This window comes from Gastrolobium bilobum, unplaced genomic scaffold (genome assembly GCF_033153095.1).
Source record: "Gastrolobium bilobum isolate Gb01-03AN ecotype WA unplaced genomic scaffold, APGP_CSIRO_Gbil_v1 utg11851, whole genome shotgun sequence".
Taxonomy (NCBI): Eukaryota; Viridiplantae; Streptophyta; class Magnoliopsida; order Fabales; family Fabaceae; genus Gastrolobium; species Gastrolobium bilobum.
In genome coordinates this window covers 398,572-425,003 of record NW_026898367.1, presented here as the reverse complement: position 1 = coordinate 425,003, position 26,432 = coordinate 398,572, and the positions used below count along the sequence as shown (strand labels likewise).

Genomic DNA, 26,432 nt, shown 5'->3' with positions numbered 1-26,432 from the left:
TATGTTGGTTGTGAAGGGTTATCGTCAAAGACAAGGGATTGACTTTGACGAAACCTTCTCACCTGTTGTCATGATCAAATCTATTAGGATCATGCTAGTTATAGCTGCAAATCTGAAGACTAAGCATAAAACTCTTATATTCATTTTTTTCATTTTGTTTGAGGAAAACTTACTTAAAATATTTTTGCTATTCTCTCAAGATAATACAACTCATGATAAGTTCCAATTGCGTGGCGAAAATCTATTTATTGAAAATGAAGAGTGAGTTATATTAAAGGCTTCAACGTCGAGAAATTTGTCTCTTGATTAACTCAAAATTTTTTGTTCTTTCACATCATGGAATGCAATGATTGATTAATTTGATTCAATATATTCTTGCCACTTTCTTCTGCGTGATTAAATTTACCTTGTTATTGCAGTGCTTCTGCAAGTGGTCATGGAGAATCAATATTCAATTTGAGGGAATTGTAAACATGAGGGTTGTCCAAAAATTTAAATTATTAGGTAAAGATAGGTGAATGATTTTATATTTTATTTATAATACACCCCTTCACACAGTTAGATCACAGAGACTATGATATTGTGTCAAGAATCATTTCTTAAAAAAAATTATATGCATATATACTCGACTGCTTTCTAGACAATACCCTAATTGAATTGTATAAGTATTGAACTTTCATCCTATTTTAAGGAGCTGGAATAACAGAATAGCTTCTTGGAACACACATTCAATTGATGGATCTCTAATACAGATTACTTTATGTAATAGTACCTAGATTTATATTGTTTTACGTTGAAAATCTAGATGTATTGACTTAATTAAAAGCCTGGATATGTTGGCCTAATTAATGGCAAGTTATTGACTTACCTTAATAAAAAGTAAATCTTTAAATAAGTTTTGTAGGTAGCTAGGACAGACTTTAATAAATGTCAAATTAGCCATAAAAAAAGACATACGTGGAGTAATGCATCAGATTTTGACTTATTTTATAAAAACAAACCTGATCTTTTAAAATAAAATCAGATCCGACTACAGACAAGGTTCGGAACTAAATAAATTTTTCATTGGGATCCACGTTGTGGTTGTGTGCTAGGATATGATGTGGTCCTTCCAAAGCTTTCTAGAGGAGCAAAACAAAAATAAGTTAAAAAAATCTAGAGCCACTTAATTATTTAGTTAGTCCTTGTTTCTTCTTGTGCCATTTTTCCACAATAAACATTTTTTTTATTGCTGCAATTGTTACCATTGACTAACATTGTATTACTTAAGTTATACCCAATAAATATGTACACTCTTTGTTGTTGCATTCAAGTTTAGTGATTGCACATGGTAGGATGCTCTATTATCAAACCCCTGCTTGAGGTTTATTTGCTCATAGTTAACCTCTACTTAAGGTATGAAAATGCTCATTTCATGTGCTGTATTCACCAAGCTATCTCCAAGTTGGACTAGGACACCAGGAACTTTTCCCATCTCAAATGCATTTCATCTACTATATAGACGAGAGGAATTGCAAGTGGAATGCACATTACATCATAGTCTTTGGCTTCGTTAATTTGAAATGAGTATAGTTCAAATTTTAGAATCTTAATGAAATTGTTCTTAGGTGTATTGATGAAGCTAAGTGTGCAGTTAATGATGGGTTGACGGTTAATTTACGTACGGATCCTAATATGGAAAATCATTATTTTATGGAATGAACTTCACGAGGAAGAAGGAGAGAGACAAGCATCTAAAATGAATATCTTGGGTATGAGTTGTTCAACTCTTTATATGTGCATGTGAGGTGTCTTATTCAGTGAGTGTTGGTATAATATGCATAGCAAATCCTGATACATGTTTGATATTGAAATTATTATTTTAATTATGCAGTGCATTTAATGCATGAATATGACTAATATTACTATTTTATTTTAGGGATATGTTACCATCATTTTTTTTAAGGTTAAAACTTTCTTATGTTGCGGAAAAGTTTTAATCCATTCCAGCACTAACAAAAAAAAAACGTGGACCTCATGAAAATTTAGAAAAAAAAAAAAAAAAGTTGATAATGACAGCCTTGTGTGTGCAGGAATGGTCCGAATTCTCCGGTGACAGAAGAATTTCAAAGCCCTTTTTTTTTATCACTTCTTATTATTAAATTTTAACTCTTAATTTGTATTAATATAATAATTATGATTTATTAAAAATTAACAATTAATTAATAAGTGTGACCCAAAAAATTTATAACCATTCAATTAGCATAAATCAATAGTTAAAATTTAGTTATAAGAAATTGTAAAAAAAATGATGGTAATAACCTCCACAACAAAATTCTTACCTTATTATTTTTTTAAGGGAATTATTTTTCTCATACAAAAAGAGAGAAATTCTATCTCTTACTGACACAAATAAAATGAGGCCCATAAATTTTTTAAAAGAAAAAAAAAATGACACATTATTCAACGTGAGTACAACATTAGAGAATAATCTCATATTACTGTAGTATGAGGATATGATTTTCCTTTTTTTTTAATCCCACGATATTGTCTTATATTGAATTTTGTCATTTATCCCATCTATAATAAAATTCATCGACGTTAACAGTACCATAGCATAGCTAAGCAGAATACAGCACAAAATGGAGTTTGTGAGAAAAGAAGAACAAGATCTTGAAAGTCCGCACATGGCACATGCGCAAGTTAAGGACAGGGGCACGTCAAGAGACAAAGATGGGGTACGAAAATGGGATATTGTTGGGTGGAGGGCTTCCCATTGGGATATTAGTGTTACTCACCCACGTTGCCATTTGCCAGTATAACATATTCATCAATTTTTATTTTTATTTTTATTTTTTTGTTTGGTATCCTTATTCATCAAAATTTTAATTAGCCTGTCCGCTTGCTAATACGTATGGTTTTTCGAAGAAGGTATTTTTAATATTCATCAAAATTTTATTTACACTAATCAAAATCTTTTGAGAAATAAGTTTCATAAAAAAAAAATCTTCTGAGTATATTACAAGGAGTTGTTGACACTCCAATTTATCTATTTACACCCTCCACTTATTTATTTTATTTCACTTTTCAAATTTTCCCTTATTTAATTTTTGTAAAGTCAATTTCTTTTTTAATTATACTGTAGTTATTTATGCACAATTCAAATTGGTTACAGCTAGCCCCTACAAATCAATATTTCTACTGGATTGAGAGATACGGAACTAAAAGCAATTGGGAAGAAGTAGGAAAGGAGGGGACTAAAATTTATATTGCACCGACACATGAGAGAGGATACGGGATATGATATGACACGATACTTCGACACATTAATTTTAAAAAATGTTAGATTTTGACACGTTAGGATACGTTTTGATATTAAATAATATTTTTAATTTATGTAGTATATATATTATTTATTATATTTAATATTCAATAATTTTTTAAAAAATAAAGCTAAACTTATAATACCCATTAATTTTGCAAAAAAACATAAAATATCACAAATATTTATATTAAACTCAATAAAATAGTAATCATAATCCAACGAATCTAATAGTTGGAACTAAAAACGCAACGCAATACAACCTTTGAACCATTTTTTGAGTCTCTGCAATGCGTGTTGGAGTGTCAGAGAGTGACGAAAAGTGTCGAACACGACACATCAGGTCTTTTGAAGTATCAGTGCTTCATAGACTAGAGTTATCAATTGATTCAATCCAAACTTTAGTTCTTGTTACATTGTTTGCGTTCAAAACTTTCAAGTTAAGTATATGATTAAATTATTTTATTTTTATAAAACTCAAATATAGGTTAATCAACAAAAGTATAACCTTTTTTATTGAAATTCAAGAACATAATTTAATACAACATTAAGGTGAAAGTTTTAAGTATTCAAATTTTAAAATATTATAAAATTAGACAAAATCAAACCTCATATATGTTGGTGAAGTCAATAACATGCCTTGGTAAAGTATGGTGTGACTCAAAGTCAAATTGAATCACGACGTTTAGCTGATAAAAATAAGTAGAAAGAGTTGTCTCATAACTAATAATTATATATTTTTGGTCTAATAATAAACGCTTGATTTAACACTTAGAATAATAGTCAAGCTAGGTCACGGGTTTGATTCCTAGCAAAGGTATGTATAAAAAGTTGTACCTTGCCTGACAACTATAGTTTTTGGCCTAGTGATTAGCATTCTATCCAACGATATAGTTAATAGGATAGGAATGTTATTTGAAAAAACAAAAGTTATTTGTTTGTAGGTAATTCTTAAAAAGCATTGTTGATACAAGCCTAGTAGCTATAACGAGGAACACCACAAAAGGTGGCCCAAGTAGCAGGGAAGAACTCTTCTTTGGTTAAAAGACTTTGCATGAAGAGTACTCCTATCGCGTGACTTTCTAATCCCTAGCTCCTGCTAACTCTCGTTCTCAATTGGTGCTTTCATTTTTTAACCTCTACAGATGACAAGGGTCCAACCTGTTTAACTCATCATAAATGGTAGTTTGGGTTGGGATTTTCAACCCGTCAACCCATTTGAACTGCCCCGCTTTAGGGCAGATCAAAACGGATTCAAGCGTGGCACGTTGATCCGTTGGATTGGTTTTTTTAACTTTTTTTAAAAAATAATTAACAATCTTTTTTACACCTCTTTTGTCTTCATTTGATACATTTTACATTTATAGGGACTATGAATTTTAAAAAAAAATTACTTTTCTAATATATTGGCGGGTTGGCTGGGCGGGATGGGTTCAAATTATCAACCCACTTTCAAAAATAAGGTTGATCATTTCAAGGCATGTTGAAGGTGGGGTGAATTACTCGCTTTACCTCTTCATGTGCAGAATTAAATCAAACTAGCAAATGTAAGGGTATATATATTTAAGTTCGTGTAAAATATGATAAATAAGGTAAAAGGAAAAATATTTAAAAGAAAAGTTTAAAATTATAAATAATATATGCATAATTCATTTAAGTATAATATAAAAGTATAGGTTAAAAATAAAGATCTAAATTATATAAAATAATAATTAATTAAGTAATTTAATTTAAAATTTAGAAAAAAAATTAAAAATGATATCTATAATTTTTTAAAAGAGTGCACTAAAAGTTTTGATTGCTATAAAAACAGTAAACTCTAATTTAATATATAAGAATGGATTGATGATCACTTTTAAATTTTATTTCCGTTCCTTTGTTGTTGCAACTTTGTTCATAACAAGTAAAATCAATTTTGATTATTTATATAAATTTGAATAATTAAAATTAATTTTTTTATCTCTCATTATATTTTATATAGAGAGAGATAGGGAGGATGAACTTACGCCTATGGAAATTATTAGTAGTTGATCATACTTACATATAACGATTATAATTTATTAATTATATTGACTGTTACAGAGTCATTTGGTCACTTAGTGTGCTAATTGGGTTGTTAAAAAATGTATGTGATAATAAAAGGTAGTTTCAAAGTAGTTATAAGGTGGTTAGTTAGTTAGTGTTGGAACTCTCATGATCAGTCCAATAGATATTCGGCTAGTTCACATATGGTTGAACCTGGTCCAATACCTAATTGGGTCTTTGCTATAATGGATATGGCGAGACATCGGGATCCTTCTGCCGGATAGAAAATCTGGTGTTAGATGGTATTGTTTAGCTAAGACAAAGGTGCAGGTACTTGCAAGACACTCTAACACTTAAGTTAGTATGGGATGAATGAGCTTTAGCCAATATGGATTAGATGATCATACCTAGGCCTCAAACCTCTTTTATATAATAGTTGGTTGTCCTACTTATGACGCCTTAGTATAACGACATTTAACCTCATTGGTAGGCAAAAACGGCTGTTGTAGGCTATCCTATGTGCAGGGTGCCTATTTGTGTGCTATACCTTCTAGGTGTAGCTAGAACCATGTGTTTGCCCCTTAGCTATTGGTTGTTAGAGAGACCGTATAGCTCTGAGCTGCGGATACCGTGGTTATATGCCTACGGGATGACGTCAATGCATGATAGATATGTTTCCTTAGCCTTTAAGTCTTGGTTGTTAGGCCTTTTGGACCATTTATGTGTTAGGTCTTATATCCCACGTGAGATAGGTCCAAATCACCTCGTGAATATACATTTGTATAAATACTAGCATTTGACAGAAATAATGCATATAAGTAATAAACATAACTTCAAGTCCCTAGGATTGGTCTAATAGTAAAGAATTTGGGTAATTTGCATGAAGTCATAGGTTCAAATTCCAGTACATCATTGTATTCAAAAATAAGTTATAAACATAACTTCTTTCTTCCTATCATGTGATTTTCGAATCCCTAGCTTCTATGATAACTCTCATTCTCAAAGAGTGCATCAGCTAGTGCTTTCATATTTTAACCTCTCAAGATGTGCATGCAAAATTAAATCAAACTAGAAAAATATCCAATATGTTATAGGGGATATATTTAAATTCATGTAAAATATAAAAAATAAGGTAAAAGGAGAAACTTTTAAGGAAAAAGTTTAAAATTATAAATAAGATATGCATAATTCACTTAAGTATAATATAAAAGAACATGTTAAAAATATTTAAAATCAAATAAAATAATCATAATTAATTCAAAATAATTTAAATTTAATATTTAAAAGAAAAAAATGAATTAAGAAAGATATATGATTTTGTTAAAATAAAAAAATTAGAGTGCACTAGGCAATTTAATTACTATAAAAACAATAAACTATAATTAAATATATAAGAATGGATTGATGATGATTTGTTAATTTTATTTCGACTCCTGTACTGTGACGATTTTGGTTATGATAAATAAAATCAATTTTGATTATTTATATACATTTGGACAATTAAAATTAATTTGTATCTCTATTATAATATATATAGAGAAAGAGACCAGAGAAGGGAAAATGATCAATTTATGCCTATGTAAATCTTACACTTAATATAAGTCGTTCATTTTTCATGTGTGTCATTACATGTAAGTTGAATCAACAACTAACATATGAAAGAATTTAACAAGAAGCAGTTCAATATCGGGATTCACCGTGTAATCAATAATATGCACAACACCGTTTTCTAAAACATTGTCCCCTAAACTCTTCAACATTTCAAAATGTTCCTAGTTGAGATTACACAAGTCCAAAGACTTGGATAATTTCACAAGAGGTGACCTGGAATTATATGATTTCTTCAGAAACAGGTTGGCTCGGGATTCTGATATCGATCCAAACGTGAGATTTTTATGATGACAAAGAATAAAAGATTTATTTGATTGTATTTTTTTTTTTTTAAGACTTTTTTTTTTTATTTTAAGTTACTTATGTGTAAAATAATCATACTTCAACTTTCCTTGGTATAAGAATAAGAAAAATTACACCTAATAATATCCGTTGATCCACTTTTATTCAATAGTTCATATAATTTATAAATTAGAGCCCATAGATAGAAGGGAATGTTTGATAGAAAAATAAATTTTAGATTATTGAGAAAACTGACATTGAAAATTCTATTTATCCACATTTGATATAAGAATTGTGAAAATTTTCCTGAAAAAATCAGATTCCCAAGATTCCCATTTGTCAAGTTAGAATATCATTAAGGGGGCGTTTGGTTGAGGAGAAATTTTTTGAATACTAGTGAAATGTAATTGATAGAGAAATGGTTGGAAAGTGAGATAAAGTGAGATAGGTAGGAAAATATGAAAAAAATTGTTTGGTGGGAAAAAATTTTACTGGAGAAATTAGGTAGCTTTTATGAAATCTATGGTTGGTTGAAGGTAAAATATAGATGGGAAAACAAGTTGGTATTACGAAAATAACCCTGATTTTAATTATTATTTTTTACGGTATGTTTGGTATTACAAAATCTCAAACATACGAAAATTTATGTTTGAGATTTTGTCTTTTTGAGGCCTCTTTTTGCTCATTGTAATTTTAGTTTGCAAGGTATTGTTCATATTTTAACAGTGCAGTGCAGAAACAAGAAACATCCAATTCCAGAGTTAAATTAGCCAAAATAATATAATTGAATCCAAAGACTTCAAAGTTAGAATGCTCCAATGACGGAGTCTGCCACCCAAGAAGTCGTGTGCTACAAGCCTCCTGTGTCTATTTCTGTTGCAAAAAGGGATAAGAAGAGAGCAAGAACCGAGGATGCTTTGGCAAGAGAGGTAACTGTTGCTACAAGTTTCCTTGTTGAGAGGGTATAATGGTTTCCAACAATTTCTCTACAGAGTCATTTAGCTGGTTTTCATATAAAAATCACCTCCAACAAATCTTTCTCAACAGTGAATCATTCCACCAGCAAATGGAAAAAGCAATACAAATAGGATACCTAGGTATTTAGACTGAATCTATTCAACTAAACAAGTCATTTCTGGATTTCTTCCTTCATTTGCATAAGAAACTTTGAAAACCCTCTCAACCAAACACTACGTAAGTGGATGGTATTTTCGGATTCCCATCCGTGCGAATATTTCTAAATTTTTTCCAACAAAATTACTGTGTCTCGTCCAAATGGGTGTTCGAAGATGTACTGATTCGGAAGAAAAAAATTGCCACACTCACTAAACTAGAAGCTGAGGTTCACCGTTCACTATCCAAGTTTGAGAGAGAGAAACTGAAACCTTAGAAATCGAATTGGGGAAGCATTTAGGTTTCGAAGAAAAAAAGGTTTCCACGAAGATTGGGGGGTTTTGGGTTCTTCCTATTCTTTTTTTTTTTTTAGTTTTTCTCTGAAATTTCACTCTTTTGCTTTGCTTTGCTCAAAAAAGGACTAGGGCGTGTGAGAGTGAAATATAAGAGGATTTTGTTTTATATTTATGAGCTTATGATCACCTACCAGGGCCAAAAACAAGTGGCACCATAACTGGTGTGTGTGAGAGAGAAAGAGAGATGGGTTAGTTTTGTAAATTCACCGAATATCTTCAGCAATATTTAATAATCAACTAAATATATAATCAAAAAATTTGAGTCAATATTCTTGATAATATTTTATCTACTAAATAATTTTTTTTGATAATATTTCTAAAAAATAATATTTCTGAAAATTACGATGTCCAGGAATTAAAAAAATTCCCCTCTGCCCAGTACTCGCTAAATGATAACATGGACAAAAAAATGTAATTAAAACATCCATATAAATTCACCATGCCCCAACGAAAAAAATTGTAAAAAGGAAAATAAATAAAAACCCTAGAAAGTCGGTGTGGGACACATGTCTTTCTAAGTGCTCTCGAGAATCGAGTTTATACAGGAGCACCCTACCACAAGGAGATGTTGTCCCTGTACCTCCATCTCAAAGGCTCCCTCCCTCCCTCACCCACACTCTCTCCAATTTCCATCACCATAACCATCCAACATTAGCCCTTAGCTAACCTGCCTCCCCTCCACTCCCCCATTCATTCTTCTTATTCCAGCGAGAGAGAGAAACAGTGTGAGTGTGTGTGTGTGTGAGAGAGAGAGAGAGAGAGAGAGATGGGGCAAGAGAACCTCTCAGCTCAGAAGAGAACAAACAGCGCCGGCTTGCCAACCACCACCACAACAACCACCAGAGCCCGCGGCGGCGCATTATCGTCCCTGCCACGTGGCCGGCAGATCCACAAGACATTCAACAACATAAAGATCACCATCCTCTGCGGCTTCGTCACCATCCTCGTCCTCCGCGGCACCATCGGCGTCAACCTCGGAACCTCCGAGGCTGACGCAGTCAACCAGAACATCGTCGAGGAAACGAATCGGATCCTCGCCGAGATCCGATCCGACGCCGACCCCTCCGATCCGGACGAGACATTCCTGAACCCTAATGCCACCTACACCCTCGGCCCCAAGATCCAAAACTGGGACCAAGAGCGCAAGGCTTGGCTTGATCAGAACCCTGAATACCCCAATTTCATCAAAGGTAAAGCTCGAATCTTGCTTCTAACTGGGTCACCTCCCAAACCCTGTGATAACCCAATTGGTGATCATTACTTGTTGAAGTCCATTAAGAACAAGATTGATTATTGTAGATTGCATGGCATTGAAATTGTGTATAATTTGGCTCATTTGGATATGGAACTTGCTGGTTATTGGGCCAAATTGCCCATGATTCGGAGACTCATGTTGTCTCACCCTGAGGTTGAGTGGATTTGGTGGATGGATAGTGATGCATTCTTCACTGACATGGTGTTTGAGCTTCCCTTGTCTAAGTATGATAACTATAACCTTGTTCTTCATGGTTACCCTGATTTGTTGTTTGAGCAGAAGTCTTGGATTGCTGTGAATACTGGAAGCTTTCTGTTTAGGAATTGCCAGTGGTCATTGGATTTGCTTGATGATTGGGCTCCCATGGGCCCTAAGGGTCCGATTCGCGAGGAGGCCGGCAAGGTTTTGACGGCGAATCTCAAGGGACGACCGGCTTTTGAGGCGGATGATCAATCTGCATTGATATATTTGTTGTTGTCCAAGAAGGAACAATGGATGAATAAGGTGTTTCTTGAGAATTCTTACTATTTGCACGGTTATTGGGCTGGGTTGGTTGATCGGTACGAAGAGATGATGGAGAAGTTTCATCCGGGTTTGGGAGATGAGAGGTGGCCGTTTGTTACACATTTTGTGGGCTGTAAGCCATGTGGGAGCTATGGTGATTACCCTGTGGAGAGGTGCCTCGGTAGCATGGAGAGGGCTTTCAATTTTGCAGATAATCAGGTGCTCAAGCTTTATGGGTTTAGGCACCGTGGCTTGTTAAGCCCTAAAATCAAAAGGATCAGAAATGAGACAGTTAATCCTTTAGAGTTTGTAGACCAGTTTGATATACGAAGGCAACCTTCAGGGAGCAGTGAAACAAAAAGCTAGTGACTGGTGAGAAAAAAAAAAACAAGAAACATGGTTAATTGCGATGTCATAGGAAAATGATTAGGAGTGGAATTTGATTTGGAGACAGTTCACGTGTAACTTCCGTTTGTTCTGTTCTTGTGTTAGTAAAGTCTTTGAGAACGTTATAGGATAAAATTCTTTCATAAGTTATCTTCTGTATGTCATGTTTGAGTAAATCAGTAAACAAAATCTTATTTACTGATCTGCTGTATACTGAGCACCCGTTGTATTTTCTCTTCTTGGGAGTGAATTCATCAACCTAATATACTTCCATCATGTCCCATTGAATTAATGAAATTGATGTAACATGAGCGGCTGCCAGTTCATTTTCTGTTTCTGTTTCTATGTTTACTAGCACAGTTAAATGTTTATTATGTTCCCATCCGAAGGCAAAGGAAATAAAGATATGATTTGCAGCAGAGCTAATGTGAAATTGTCAGCTCAAGTGAGTATTTCAGCAGACCTGTAATGCACGAGTTTCTCCCTTTCTCTCCAATTTATAGGTTTACCATAGATTTTCCACCATGTTTCCCGAGTATTCACACAATGGTTTTTTTTTTTTTTCAAAAAAAAAAAAAAACCCTTTATCAGAATCTGGTCTTTTGGATTCCAATAAGATTGGGCCCTCTTATTCTTTATGTTGTCTTTTGATTATGATATTCCTTCATGCTTCCTCTCTCTTTACTTTGGAGAAAAACTCCTGTCATATTGGGGCTTTTTGCCTAAAATTTCTTTAACTTCGTCTATTTCTCTATTGACACCATCAAGAAACATGCATACTCAACAATTTCGAGTACCAACAAGCTAACACTAGCTTTCTAGAAATCACTACATTCCTGATAATAATTCAAATTAGTTATGTTACATAACCCGGATACTTGGCCCCAATGATAAAGTTCAATATTTTTTTTAATTGTATTCGACTCTTGTAAATGGAGAAAATACAGAGAGAACTTGCCCTCTTACTTGGTTCGATTCAAATTAGTTAAGACACTGACTTTATAATATTATGTGCTTCAAAAATAAATAAATAAATAAGACATGTCATGGACATTGTAGCATAGATTACAATTCTCAACTAAAATCTCAGTATATTGAACTGAATAGAACACACCCTATCTCTCAATCTCAACAGTTCCCACCTCAATCTCCAGAATAGAACACACTCAGTATATAATGTTTCCCAATCTAAATAGTTGTAACTCTACAAAACATCCTTTACATAAATAACGAACATGTAAAAATATATACATCATCTATGTTATTAGTTCTGTCTTTACTGTGGTTACCCCTTGGCTGCAATGTATGCTGTTAAACCCACAGTTGTTGGCCTCAATGATTTTTGCCTCACTATATCCCAGTATTTTCTATTCAGGATCATTGTTCTTCTTCCCCTCATACCTTATCCATTGTATCTTTTGGTGATACATGGGAAAGAACCGCATCTGAATTGCTGAGCATGAGAAGTATGGTATAAGTGCTGAGATCACCACAAATAATGTCAGAGTCCAAAAGGAAGGAGATGGAGCGAGAGTTTCAATGAAGATTTTGTAAGCATTTTTAGAAATCTTTGGAGGCATTGATCCATATACCAAGAGGAAAAGATGCCAAAGTGCAACGGAACCCCAGATGAAAATATGTTGTATCAAGGTTAAGTAACTTATAGAAACTACCATCTGCAAGTTTACCACCCAAACAATGCAAGTATACATTGCTGCTCCCAACATGTCCCTTCCAGCTGTTCTTCCCTCTTTATCAAAGGCCTGAAGCTTCATTGCTTTTGTGCACAAGAAGAATATCATTATGGCACTAATAAACCCGTTAAGCATCCAGCTGAGTATGCGACGCCAGCTAAAGAGGACATTTTGTACGCCTTCTTGGTATAACATTGGAAACTGCCACATTAAACAGAAATAACAAGGTATAATGTACGACTGATGTTGTTGAATAATATCTAGATAATATCTTCTATTTATGGAAATAAGTAAAATAGGAAGTTTTCTAAATATTTCAGTTTTGATTTGGTTTGGTTTCCTGATATTAGTGATTGCAAATCCTTGTATATCAATTGAATGATACTGATGAGGCATTCCTCAAGCATTTCACAAATTCCCTCTTCACACGGAATCAGAGCTTCTACGATTGGGGTTTAGACTTCAATTCATACCGTTCTCATTCTTCTAATAAAAAGTTTAATTTCCGTGTCTCAAACCCTAAAAAGGGCTCTTAGTGTGGTGAGCTTGAATTTTAAAAGTCCATATTTCAAACCCTAAAAAAATAGGCTTATAGTGTGGTAGGCCTAAGGATTTTCCATGCTTCAATCCTACAAGACTCTTGGTGCGAGAGGGTGTATTAAAGAATAATATAATATAAAATTAACAAAAGTATCTTCACCTAATAACCCAAGCTTTTAAGTTATATTGGTTCTTTACACATGTAATCGTATAAAGTAAGGAATATTTTTTTTTTTGGTGGGTTCTCTCATTTTTTTCATAAACCAGCATGCTATTTATTACAGGACGATAGTGAAATTTTCAATTTGTCAATTATTAATACGAAAATGACAACATATTAGATGTGGAACATTAAGCTTACCTTCAAGCAGTACCTGGAAGATACATCCTGATCAAGGACCCCAAGGGCTACCACTGGAAGTGATGAAAAGAGGATACTGTAGAGAGACAAAAACCAGTCATTGTATGCAGGCTGTCCAGAGAATGATGCATACGCCTCATATAAGAATAGAGTGAAGCCAAATGTGATATTCTTGTAGAAAAAATAGCATATCTGTCGAAAGAATGAACAAGTTAATATAAATACTAAAGGTTTCAGATCAGATCATCTTTCAGGGCCTAAATCAATAGAATGTTGAGATCCAGTATGAGTGGCAATACCATTGATGACATCCTACGGTAACACCAATGTCCGTGTACAAGAAGTAATCGTTCCAAATACCGGAACTGCGCAATTGCAATATCACTAGACATAACGGCCTAGGTGAGATAGATAAGAAGTTGAAATTAAACAGGTTATGGAAGTGAAAATCAATTAAAGAAAAACAAAAAACAAAATGAAAAGTTTGTCAATTTTTTGAGTACCTGCATGCCTTCAACACCACTGATTCCAACCCCAACATCTGCTTCTTGAAGCATTCCCATATCATTAGCTCCATCACCAATAGCTAATGTTGTTTTACCAGTTCCAGATTTGACCAGTCTAGTAACCTTTTAAGAGAGGAACCAATTAAAAGAAAATGATTTTAAAAGCTAACCAGAATTATTATCAGAATCAGCCAAAAAAAAGAGAGGACATGATGTCGAATAGTGGGGAGAAACATGGAATAAGCTTAAAACATACCAGTGCCTTCTGCTTTGGTGATGAGCGACAGCAGATAACAGATGCACAACGAATTGCAAGCTCTAGAAACATGTTCTTCATATTATCCTCTAGAGCATAAGCAAGTGATTTTCCATCAATTATCAGAGCAAATGCCTGTTGAGAGATCCCTCTGGATGCAGAAAGCAGTTGAGCACCATTAGATATCTGATGGCGAACACTTTCCCTTGATGCCTTAAACATGAATCAGCATAAAAATATCAGCACTCTAATTTTTAATTGTAAATTTTCACTAAGATACTTAGACACCAAGCGATCTCTTCCAAAAGAGACAGAAAAGTTTTAAATGGAAAAATAACGAAAAAAAAAAGAATATGCTATGAACCAGCAAATTAGAATAGAGAAAAAGGTATTGAAGATAGATAGGAAAAGGAAAAATTCTTATTGATGCCTGAAACACAAACAATAAAGGAGAGAGAATGGTTTCCCTTTCACAAAGAGTTGCCTCTTTCAAAATTTTCACATCTAAATTCTCAAATGCTACCTCCTATACAATTTATGCTATTTATGCCCTTGATAGATTTTGACTATATAACCTAACAGCTAAAAATTACCTAACTATAAAGAACCAATTAAACCCAAAACCTTAAGGTATTGGGTGAGGGCCTTTTTAATGATTTATATTATTCTCTAACATACCCCCTCACGCAAGAGCCCTTTGGGTTTGAAGCGAGGATATTACACAAGCCCAATTGTTGGTTTACCTTGTGCTTATTTTAATTCTACTAGAAAGTAGAGGATGGTGAGAATCGAACACGTGACCTTGTGATTACTGAAACTCTGATATCATGTAAAGAACCATTTTAACCCAAAAAGTATTGGTTGAAAGCCTTTTTAATAGTTTATATTATTAGCACTAACAAATAGATATCCAACCGTCTAACTCTCACCCCATTCTCATGGGTCCTATTAATACCATCCACTTGAAGTTCAACCTTGTCCCTGTGACACCCCGTTCCAGATCGGTTTGTTAACATTGCATATTGTTGAGATATATAAAACCATTAATGTAGCCTCACCCAACAGCTTAAGCTTTTGGGTTGACTTGGTCGATCATCGTCGCCCCCCACTTTCTTTCTAGTGGAATTTCTTTCTTCTCACAGGTAGGTGGGCCTGTGCATTGTCCACCCTTTAAGCCCAATGGGCTCTCGTGTGAGGGGGCATGTCGAGATACATAAAACCATTAATGTAGCCTCACCCAACAGTTTAAGCTTTTGGGTTGAATTGGTTCTTTACACATATGATATTAAGCGCAGTTACAATCACAGTGGTTGAATTAAAATTATGGATAAACTTTTTCTATTATTTTTTTCTGCTGAAACATTAATTCCGTACTCACATAATTCAAATACGTAATCATAACACTTTATGCGGAAACATATTACATTGAATTAATACCATCAATCATGAAGCCCCCATAGACTAGCATGGTGTATAACTCATTATCTTGTGTCTAGTGCAACACGCTTTAATGCCTTTGAGCGCACTACTACACGTAAATTTTCCCATGCTTTGCGCTATAGCTCGCTCTAGGGCGTGTTAGCACGCACAACAAGTATTTTCTTCCTTTAGCAACACACTTTAGTGCCCTCTTTTTTCGCACTTTAGCATTTGAGGTGGGTAGCTACTGCCTCCAAATTAATTAGCGCGTTTTTAGCACACAGTTCTCCATATCGGGAGCACACTTTAGCGCTCTAATGTGCGCTTTAGGCTTCCCAGAACAAAAAATGGTTCCCTACGGGTTGCACTCTAACTTTGGGGAAATCTACCCTATAACTTGTACCTAATTGACATGCTTGGCACATCTAGGACCAGCATAAATAGATTCAACACTTCTTGCATTTTTCTTAGCATATCAATAACTTAGGCTCCAAGCCATGTCATATTGCATTACTTGCATTACAAGTTAAAAATTAACATGCATTATTTTCTAAGTCTTAATCTCATAGACCAAACCTCATGACTTACATCTTGCATGGGGGCCATAATGACACAATCCTCTTTTGTAAGCCATTATAAGTTTAAAGAAATCATCTCTAAATTAAGGTCTCAACCATAACTTTATCATATACCTTAACCATTCTATGATACATATCATCGTAGACATCCAATCACCTAGCAATCTGTTTGCTTAGGCTTTCATTTACATGACTTGCTTCTCAAGCAACACAGACATTTCTACATCTTGTAATATCAATACATTCATTCATCGTTGTGAATATCTCATTACCATAACATACATTTCAACATAAATATCCAAATTACATCATCATAGTGTCTTGAACATAAATGTCATCTATAACATTAGATTACATGATCCATATACATTGTGCCCTAAACAAATATGCAACATTTGAATCATGCTAAATACATATAGCCATCCTTTGGGCCTCAAAATACATAACCATGGAATCTTTCCAAAAATCTGTCTACATACATACATTAATACATATACATCAAAACGTAAACAGAGATCATCATGCTATATGTCAGGCTCTACACTGGCCTCTTGCCAAGTGAAACTCCCTCTCCATCTGTGGAGGTACCTGAAATGTATTCCCCACAACACGGGGTGAGATAAAAATCTCAGTAAACTAAAGGTCTTTGGAGGATCACTCTACCCTATAATTAACTTTCTGTACATGCATAATATCTTAACATAGTATACATACATCATCTCATATATGTTGGAACTTCCATGAGACTTTTACTTCTCCTTATAGGAATCAAATCCAAAGGAATTTTGCTTCTTCCAACGAAAGTTCCTATAGTGACAGGTATGGTCCTTTTATGAAACTTCTTCTTCGTTTCCTAGTAATCAAACCCCAAGGAAAACCCCGTCGGGTTATATCCAAGGAAAGTCCATACATGCAATTATTTCCAAGAGACTTTTGCTTCGTCCCTTAGGCTGCTACCCCAAAGGGAAGTAACGAATACATACATACATAAATCTAATCCAATGCATGGCCATTCTCTCCATGCTTATGAATGTGAGTTGAACTTTCTCTGGGTCTTTCGTCTAGTGCACCTCAAATTTTTTCCGCCCAAACAACCCAACCTTGTGGGTTATTGTTGTTGAATTTGGGCTATTCCACCCCTTCTTGCCCATTGCTTATATTCCTCTATCGCAAATTCCATCTCTCTTTCCAACCGAATGACAACGAGGTGGTGAGTTCTTGATTTAGGGGTGCATCATCCTCATCATCAAGGCTAATCCCTTATTTCTTCATCCATTTGTCTAAGCGGGCTGAAATTCTCATACAATCCTGCCAAGTAGAAAGTTTGGGAAGGTGTATGAGAGGAAGAAGCACATGGGATTGTTGCCAATTACAGGTGCTGACTCAGCATTAAGTTGGTTGGGGTCACTTTTTTAGCATCACACGAAGGCTGGGACATATAGAAGGGGAAAGACTATTTTGAGGCATCGGGAATCTGAGTATTGAATGTGCCCTTTGGGGATTGGGAGAGAGTGAGACCTCTAAAATTGTCTCACACCTATCTTTTACATTTTCTACATAGTTAATTGTTTTCATGTTCATTGTAATGTCTTTGTTATTGAAATTGTTTCTGTTTGTTGTTATTGTAATTGTCCCTTGAAGACTATATGAAAAACTGATGTTATACAGGCCAAGAATATCTGTTATTGTTCTTACTTCTAGTAATCTGAGTAGAAGGTCTGTATCAAATTCCCTCCATCCCCACAAGATTCTTCCTTAATTTTGCTATAACGATATTCAACTATTGCAACTATACATTGTGGTCACTGACGGTTTTCTTCAAAAATTTCATTGAACACTCCAAACCCTCCATCCTATGCTCCATTGCTCCTCCGACAAATCCAGCCGATTGAACCAATTATTATGAACCAACAAGAATAGAGAAAAGATGTGGAAAATAGAAAGGAAAAGGAACAATTCTGATGGATGATTGAAACACAAACAGAACGAAGGAGAGAGATTCTCCCCCCAAAGGTTTCCCCTTCACAAAGAGTTGCCTCTTTCACAATTCTCACATATAAATTCTTGAATCCTATTTCCTATACAATTTCTACTATTTATCTCCTGGTAGATTTTGACTATAACTAGCCAATATATATCACCTATCTAATAGATATCCAACCGTCTAACTAACTCTCACCCTATTTTCATTTATTCTTCTGGGTAGAATAATAAAAAATATTATGGCAGAGGTTAAACAAACTAAGCAACAGCATATAAGTGAAGCATACATGCATGAATTGTCTTTCTTGCATTTTTTGAAATAAAAGTGAAAAATGCCATACAAATGCAGTTAGAATTTTTAATATCACTCTACCAAGATGCTTTATTCACAAAACCAGAATGGAAGAATCCATAAAATATAGTTCAAATTGTACGAAAGGAGGCGAACCGGAGCAGTGGTAAAGTTGTTCTTTCATGACTGAAAGATCATGTCATAGGTTTGAATTCAGAAACAGCCTCTTTGCAATTATGCAAGGGTAAGGCTGCGTACAAAGATTGCCTCCACCCCACACTCGCTAGTCGGGTTTAACGGGGAATGATTTTTTTATAGTTCAAATTGTGTAAAGAACCAATTCAGCCCAAAAGCTTAAGCTGTTGGGTGAGGCTACATTAATGATTTTATATATCTCAACATGCCCCCTCACAAGAGAGCCCACTGGGCTTGAAGGGTGGACGATGCACAGACCCACCTACCTGTGTGAAAAAAGAAATTCCACTAGAAAGAAAGTGGGGGGGCGGTGAGGATCGAACCCTATACACCAAAGCTCTGATACCATGTAAAGAACCAATTCAACCCAAAAGTTTAAGCTGTTAGGTGAGGCTACATTAATGATTTTATATATTTCAACAAACTGTAAGAGCATTGCAAAGCCTATTCAACCCCAATGTCAACTCCATGTAAGAAGATCCTACGGGGATATTGAAATGTTTTAAGCGAACCATTTTGTTAACATGCTCGCTGAAACTACATAGAATACTTAATACGAAAATGACATCATTGTATATAAAACTAGATTGAAGGCTGAAATTTATTTTACCTTGGCAATAGCCATCTTGTCTCCAGCCTTCTCCAATGCTTGAGTTTCTGGAGCCTCCAAATGAATTATAATCTGTTTCATTCCTTGTCTAAGCAATCTACAAGAAAAACTGCATTTGCATATTTATGTCAAACATCTTGAAAAGTAATTATCACGCATACCCAACATAAAAAAGGCATAATCATAATATTGTACCCAATATTGACGGCAGTCTCCATTTTATCCCCGGTCAAAACCCAAATCTTAATTCCAGCTTGGGCAAGCTTGTCAATACAATCAGAAACCTAGGAAAACAATATAGTTAGGCATAATTTCAAGTCATATTCCAATGGATAAATCTTCATGTGAAACTTTTTTTTTCTAAACTACCCCATTTTGGAGCTTGTCTTCTACAGCAGTGGCACCCAAAAGGATTAGATTCCTCTCAATCTTATCTGATACTTCTTCAATCAGTGTTTCCTGATCTGCAGTCACTAAATTTTTTAATTCAGAAATTTTATTATCAAACTCCTTGTATTCTTCTTCATCAAGTTCACGATAGGCCAGTATCAGGGTCCTTAGACCAGCATCAGCATATTCTTGAACATGTTCCAAAGTTTTCCCTTCAAACACCCTCCCATTCTTGGCAAGCCTTTCAAACATGACACTGCATGAAAATATGATTTAAGGCAAGTCAATAGTTTAAATGCATAGGTAAGAACTCCAAAATAATGAAGGCAATAAGCTATTTGGTCACAAACCTGTCAGCACCTTTACACAGTAACAAAATTCTCCCTTCTTCATCTTTTACTATCACCGACATTCGCTTCCTTGAACTATTGAATTCTAAAACATTGAGAAGCTCGTACATTCTGCAAAATGAAATTAGTTTCTTACATCTGATCCATTCAGCAGTATTTGACAAGAAAGTAAATTTGAAAATGCAGTAGCTGTAATCAATAACCGAATTAGGAATAATATGTTTTTTAAGAATCACATATGCATAAGTTAGCGTGTACAAGGTGAAATATGTTGGGCCATCAAACGAAGTCCAAAACACTGGAGAGATTTGTTTCAATGGACTTATCGAGGAACCACGCCAGTGGGCCTAACCATCTCAATCCAAAACCTTAGGGGGCGTTTGGTTCAGGAAATTTTTTTAGAATAGTAGGGAAATGAGATAGATAGAGAAATGATTGGAAAGATAGATAAAGTGAGATAGGTAGAAAAATGTAAAAAAAAGTTGTTTGGTGGGGAAAAACTTTACTGGGAAAATTAGGTAACTTTTTGAAATCAACAGTGCATTAAAAGCCAGATAACCGGTTTTCCGAAAAACCCACCTTCAAATTGGGTTTCTAAATAGTGCGGATATCTATGTTTCTCATAAATCCAGACAAATTGGATAGATGGGTTTTTGGTGAAAAACGTTGAAACAAACATGGTATTTCTAAAAGCCATACTTGAGAAAGATAGATATCCGCTGAAAAGCTCCCAACCAAACACCACCTTAAACATTGGGTTAATGGGTCCTTCCACTTTATATGGTCTTCACCTTGTCCATTCCTATCTAATATGAGACTTCTTCACTCACACCCACAATGCACTTACACTTGATTTCTCAACAACCTCCCCCTCAAGTGAGTCAGAATTCTTTCCCATTGATTCAATGATGAATGTTCTTTCCCCGAGCAGCAAGCCCACTTTTTACAAAGCTGTGTATGACCAACTCTACTCTCACCAAATTAAGTCACGTCTTAACCACCATGTTACAGCTCATCACCTAGACCAAGATAACTACCAAGCCTACTTTTTCCAAGAGCCAAGTCATATGTGTTTCCGCTCTCCATCACTCACCAAGCCTCGTGACATGTTACCGCTTGTCCCTGGGTCTGGCGATGTGTTGCAAAATTATACACATTGTAGGCTTTAATTATTAAGATTTTTACTTTATTTTTTTTATTCTGATTGACTTTATTTGGATTTAGTATTTTTTGTCTTCAATGTAAATTTTATGGTTTCCTTATTTTCAGGTGTAATCTTGACTATTTTAGATCAATTTGGGCAAGTTTTAAACATAAGATCAATTTATCCAAAGCCAAATTGACCCAAATCTAAAAGATTCTCATTGGAATTGGAATTCTAACCAAGAATTAAAGATTTAGCAGGATTCTAGAAGACCAAATATAATAGGAAACTAGAATCTTAAACCTAATCTATAAATAATAAGAGAATATCAAAGGGAAGACATGAAGTCGTCAGACCAACAACTGTCATAGGAGGAGTTCTTGCTTAGATTGGAAGTATACAACTAGAGAAGTCCAAAGGGAGGAAGCTTAGAGACAAAGATCTACTTTGAAGGCTAATAAGAGGATATCACCAATAGAGACATTAGGAGTCCTTTCTTAGGATTAATTCATGATGTGTCTTTCATCTACTAATTTGCTTTGTGTTTTCATTACTATAAGTAGCTAAATTCCTTCTTTGCTAGGGTGAAGATGTAGCTTGGTTTGAATGACCCTGTATTTGGATTCTTATTTTTTTTAATATAAATTTCTTATTCAATTGAGTGTTTATCACTGCTCTTGCTTTTATTTTATGAATTGGCCACTCATAAATTGATCTTGTGGGTTGTGTAGAATATTGGAAAATTCATGCATGACTTTGACCATGCGATAAATACCATAATCATTGTCTAGGAATGGAGGATAGTGGTTGTGTGGGATGAGACTCCACAAATCATCAATGCCTTTATTCTTAGAATTCAAGTTAATGAATTAATTGGGTTCTAGTTACATAGTTTCCTTATCTTCTTAATTTCCTAATAATAGAGATTGTAAATTCCTAGTTCCCTATTATTAGAGATTGTAAATCCATGCATAAATAGAAGGTGATTCTGAGGATTTCCTCAAGCAATTCACAAATCACGTTTGTACAAAAAGCATCAATTAGATTCTAGGTCGCATTTGAGGAAGCCAAGACTTTAGGATCCACATATGTAAGCTGTTGAGATATATAAAAACCATTAATGTAGCCTCACCCAATAGCTTAAGCTTTTGGGTTGAATTGGTTCTTTACATGGTATCAGAGTCTCGTGTCTCGGGTTTGATCCTCACCGCTCCCCACTTTCTTTCTAATGGAATTTCTTTCTTCGCACAGGTAGGTGGGCCTGTGCATTGTCCATCCTTCAAGCCCAGTGGGCTCTCGTGTGAGGGGGCGTGATGAGATATATAAAAACCATTAATGTAGCCTCACCCAATAACTTAAGCTTTTGGGTTGAATTGGTTCTTTACATAAGCCAAGATACAAATTCACCTATGCTATAAACAGCTTAAAAATAGTTGGCTGGCCAATCCAGAAGGGTTGAAAGGTATCAATATCTGACTACACGTCGCTGTGCAGCTATTGATTAGACCAGAAGCAGAATGTAAAGTTGCTACTTCCAAATTTTCTTATTTGAAAATTAACTTTTGTAGTCAAAACATAAGTTACTATGTGATTGCATGTGCCTTTCTCAATGAGGATTCATCCTAAAATTTTGCATGTTGATTAACAATGAAAATGCAGCAGTCTAAATCTCAAGTTAATAAAGAGACAAAGCAATTGAAAAAAGCTGACCTTTCAGCTTTATTGCCAGAAATTGGATCCAACTCATATATTGATAGACTAGCCTGAGTCCTTTTGTAGAATTTAAAACCAACTTCTCTTGCAGCAATCACAAATGCTGCTTCATCCGGAGATTCAGCCTCATATGAGATATTTCCTGTGTCTTCATCAACTTCTGGTATGGCGGTATGACAGACTGCCAATAAGCGAAAAAAATTCTGGATAACATCTGCATGAGGCTCGTTAACCCAGTTTCCATTCATTATCCTTTCATCTATAAAGTTAAAACCTTTGATAGGTTCTTTTCTATGAGGAGATTCCCTTATTTCTGATTCTGACCCATTAACATGCCCATGAATAAAAGGTGAACCATTACTTCCACCCACAGCTTGCTCAACCTCTGTAACACCACAGCCATAAGCTATCCCAGCAATGGAACATTTGATGAACTCCATCGAGTTGCAGGTCAGAGTTCCAGTTTTATCTGAAAGTATTGTGTCAACTTGACCAAGTTCCTCATTCAAGTTTGAAGTACGGGCATGAGCTGGTTTGTTTCCTTCTTCATAGTACATATGGATATCTTGATTGATGAAGATGCTCTGAACGACTTTGACAATTTCTATTGAAAAATACAAGGAGATGGGAATGAAGAAGCTATATAACATTAAAACTGTCAAAAAGTGAAATATAGCAGCTGCAGCTGCTCTTTTCGGATCGAAGAAAATTGTGGAATCATCTGGTCTTAGATACCATCTTTTTATCAACCCATTGTCCAGGTCGTCTTTAGTTGCAATGCCAAAGAGAATAGATCCAACAAATGCACATAGAAATAAAACAAAAAACAAGAAGTATATAATCTTATCCATCTTCTTCTCAATTTTGCTTCTTTTTGAAGGAGGATCAGTGGCGTTTTGAATAACCTTTGTGTCATGTCCGGTAAAGATTACTGCTCCGAATATGTAATCTGTATTACGAAGTTTAGAATCTCTCAGAAGAAGTTGCTGAGCAGAAAGGGGATATTTTTGCTCTTCAAACTCCATGCTCCCAATAAATGAGTATAAATTTGCATTTGGGTCTTCACATTTGATGGAAGCATTAAAATCACGGAATTTAAAGTCCTCATTTAAGGAAGAAGTTACACCCAACCCTTGTTTTAACTTCAAATTTGTCTCCCCGTCCAAGTTCATGGTCTCAACATAGCAGACTGCATCCTCATAACTGGATGAAAGCAGTAGAAGGTCAGCAGGGAAGAATTCATCCTTTTCTATCTTCACTATATCACCCACCCTCAGATTCTTCCACTCAGTATATTCAAAAATGCCATTACCTTTATGCAATTTAACTCTTCTGTTGTTCACCTCAATGTCCTGCAGAAGTATTCTATTAGCCAAATTATATACCCTGAAATAAAAGCTTGCCATAAACACCAACCTTTTTCTTGCCCCCCGTTGGTCATCAAATAGTGCTAAATGATTACCATCAACAACATCAGCATCACATTTATCCCAAATTAGTTGGGAAGTGCTAAATGATTACCGCTTTAGCTTTTTTTTCTTTCTTCATATACATATAACAATTGATCTATTATTTTAATTCTTTCATATATTTCATTACACGGGGAAAAAAATGAAAACTAACCAAATATGCACCGAACTCAAAATATTTTTGGGCTCTTATGTTTCTGACCATAATGTCATTATAGCAAATTATTAAGACTCTTCAAGTCCAGTAAGAAATTGATCTTTTAGTCAGAGAGATTATTTTAGCAAACACTGGAATATGTTAACAAACATCTTAGTAATTGCACTTCATCCTTTTCCAAACAACTCATACCAATGATCTAAACATATAAACTAACTAGATTCTTCCATAAGCTGTCTGTCATGGGTCATGAGAATTGACATTCCATTTCTGTCCACAATTTCAATAAAGCTACAGCCAAATAGAATCCTTCACAAAACACTTCCATAATCTTGGTAAAAATTATAGATATTCTTCAAGCTATTGGATACCATATGTCCTATAGTATAATAGACACTATGAGTTGCAAAGAAAATGTAAACATAAACATAATAAGAGACTATAAATCAAATTTATGAAGAGAAGACCAGTCTGATTCAGTTAAAATCTACACACTTGTGCTGCAGGGTTGAAGACAAAAAGGTTAAGAAATTGACTTCATAAAACAAAATTCTCAATACCTGTTTTTTCCTACGCCAATCTTCAACACCCTCTTTCAACATAGTTCCCCCAATGATGATACACAGAGGAAGGATAGCACTGACAGCTGTATAAGGAGCAAGCGCTGTGAAGGCTAAGATACCAGCCACCAAGAAATAGAAATTAGCTACCCTCCTAAACTGCTCAAACAGTGACTTTGGCAAGAAAGTGGCAAAAGTATATTTTGTGGACCTAACAGAATTATCTGCATAATTCCTAATCCGTGCCTCAAAGCTATCTGGTTCATTGCAGAACACAACCCTGGAATAACCATGACCCCCAATCTGTGAATGATCTCTCTTGAAAGTTGTTTTACCACACGCAAATGAATAGATCTTGCTTAAATGAATCTTCCTCTTCATCCTCTTGCCACCCCTCATTCTTGTTTTTATTGCAATTGGTAAAAAGTAATTAAAAAGATGCTAACTTTCCCAAACCCCAGAAATAATTCCAAAACTAACAACCAAATTGGTAACCCGTAAACTTCCCCCAAGTCTTAAAAAGCAAGTTGACCAACCAGACTACCTAGAAAGTTTCTAACTTTGAAGTCAACTACCAAAAACATCATAATCACAAAAACTCGGAACCCCATTGGCTTTATCACAAACACCATAAAGTCACAAATTAATTAAAAAAAAAAAATTCAAAGACCCAGTAATTTAATAAGCAAGGAATGACAGAGAAACCGAAGAAAAATTAAGTTAACAAAAAAAAAAGGGAGAGAAACAAAAGGGACAGAAGGAGGAGATTGAAGAGTAAAAAGCAAAGGTTGATCGCATAAGATTATGCACAATCCACAAAAGCCGGCATTCAATTTATACACTGTTGGGGAGAATATATTTGAAATCTCGCTTGAAAAGTGGAGATATCCAAAAAACTGAAACTTGTTTGGATTTTACAAGTGGTTGTTGTGATTAGGTACGTGCATTTCAAAATTGTGCAACTCGTACTATTATTCAAGGAAAGGACTCTTCTTTGTTTGAACAAAGAAAATGAGACAACAAAATTGTCAGCACAACTGTATGCAGAATCAAGCACCAAGAGAAGGTAATGAGTTTCATTTAAAAAAACAGATGAAAGTTTTGGGTTTTTTTTTCTCTATATTCATATTCTTAATTACATTATGATTATAGCTAGATGCACCCTTTTATTTTGGTTTTAATATATATCTATATTCAATCCAACACTAGATGCACGCTTTTACTTTGGTTTTAATATATCTATATTCAATCCAACACTATATTGTTTTAAGTTAAAAAATTAAAAAATTATAATAAAAAAGATTATTATAACTTTAAAATAAATTATAATTATAAAAATATCTTGATTTCTGTTCCAAAATAATATTATTTTAGATTTAAT

The 26,432-nt window shown here is 34.6% G+C and overlaps 1 protein-coding gene and 1 pseudogene across 1 annotated transcript; one reads left to right on the top strand and one right to left on the bottom strand.

Annotated features, from left to right (window-relative positions):
• The first annotated feature begins 9,219 nt into the window (after window positions 1-9,219).
• Window positions 9,220-11,351, top strand: LOC133315362 (probable xyloglucan 6-xylosyltransferase 5). The gene has a single exon (XM_061516966.1). The coding sequence runs from the start codon at window positions 9,455-9,457 to the stop codon at window positions 10,811-10,813; it is 1,359 nt and encodes a 452-aa protein (XP_061372950.1). The 5' UTR covers window positions 9,220-9,454; the 3' UTR covers window positions 10,814-11,351.
• Window positions 11,352-11,853: 502 nt separating this feature from the next.
• On the bottom strand, window positions 11,854-25,907 carry LOC133315361 (putative phospholipid-transporting ATPase 9; annotated as a pseudogene).
• Between the last annotated feature and the right edge of the window lie 525 nt (window positions 25,908-26,432).

Coding starts and splice junctions, on each gene's coding strand:
- LOC133315362 (XM_061516966.1), top strand. CDS start 9,455: ATGGGGCAAGAGAACCTCTCAGCTCAGAAGAGAACAAACAGCGCCGGC.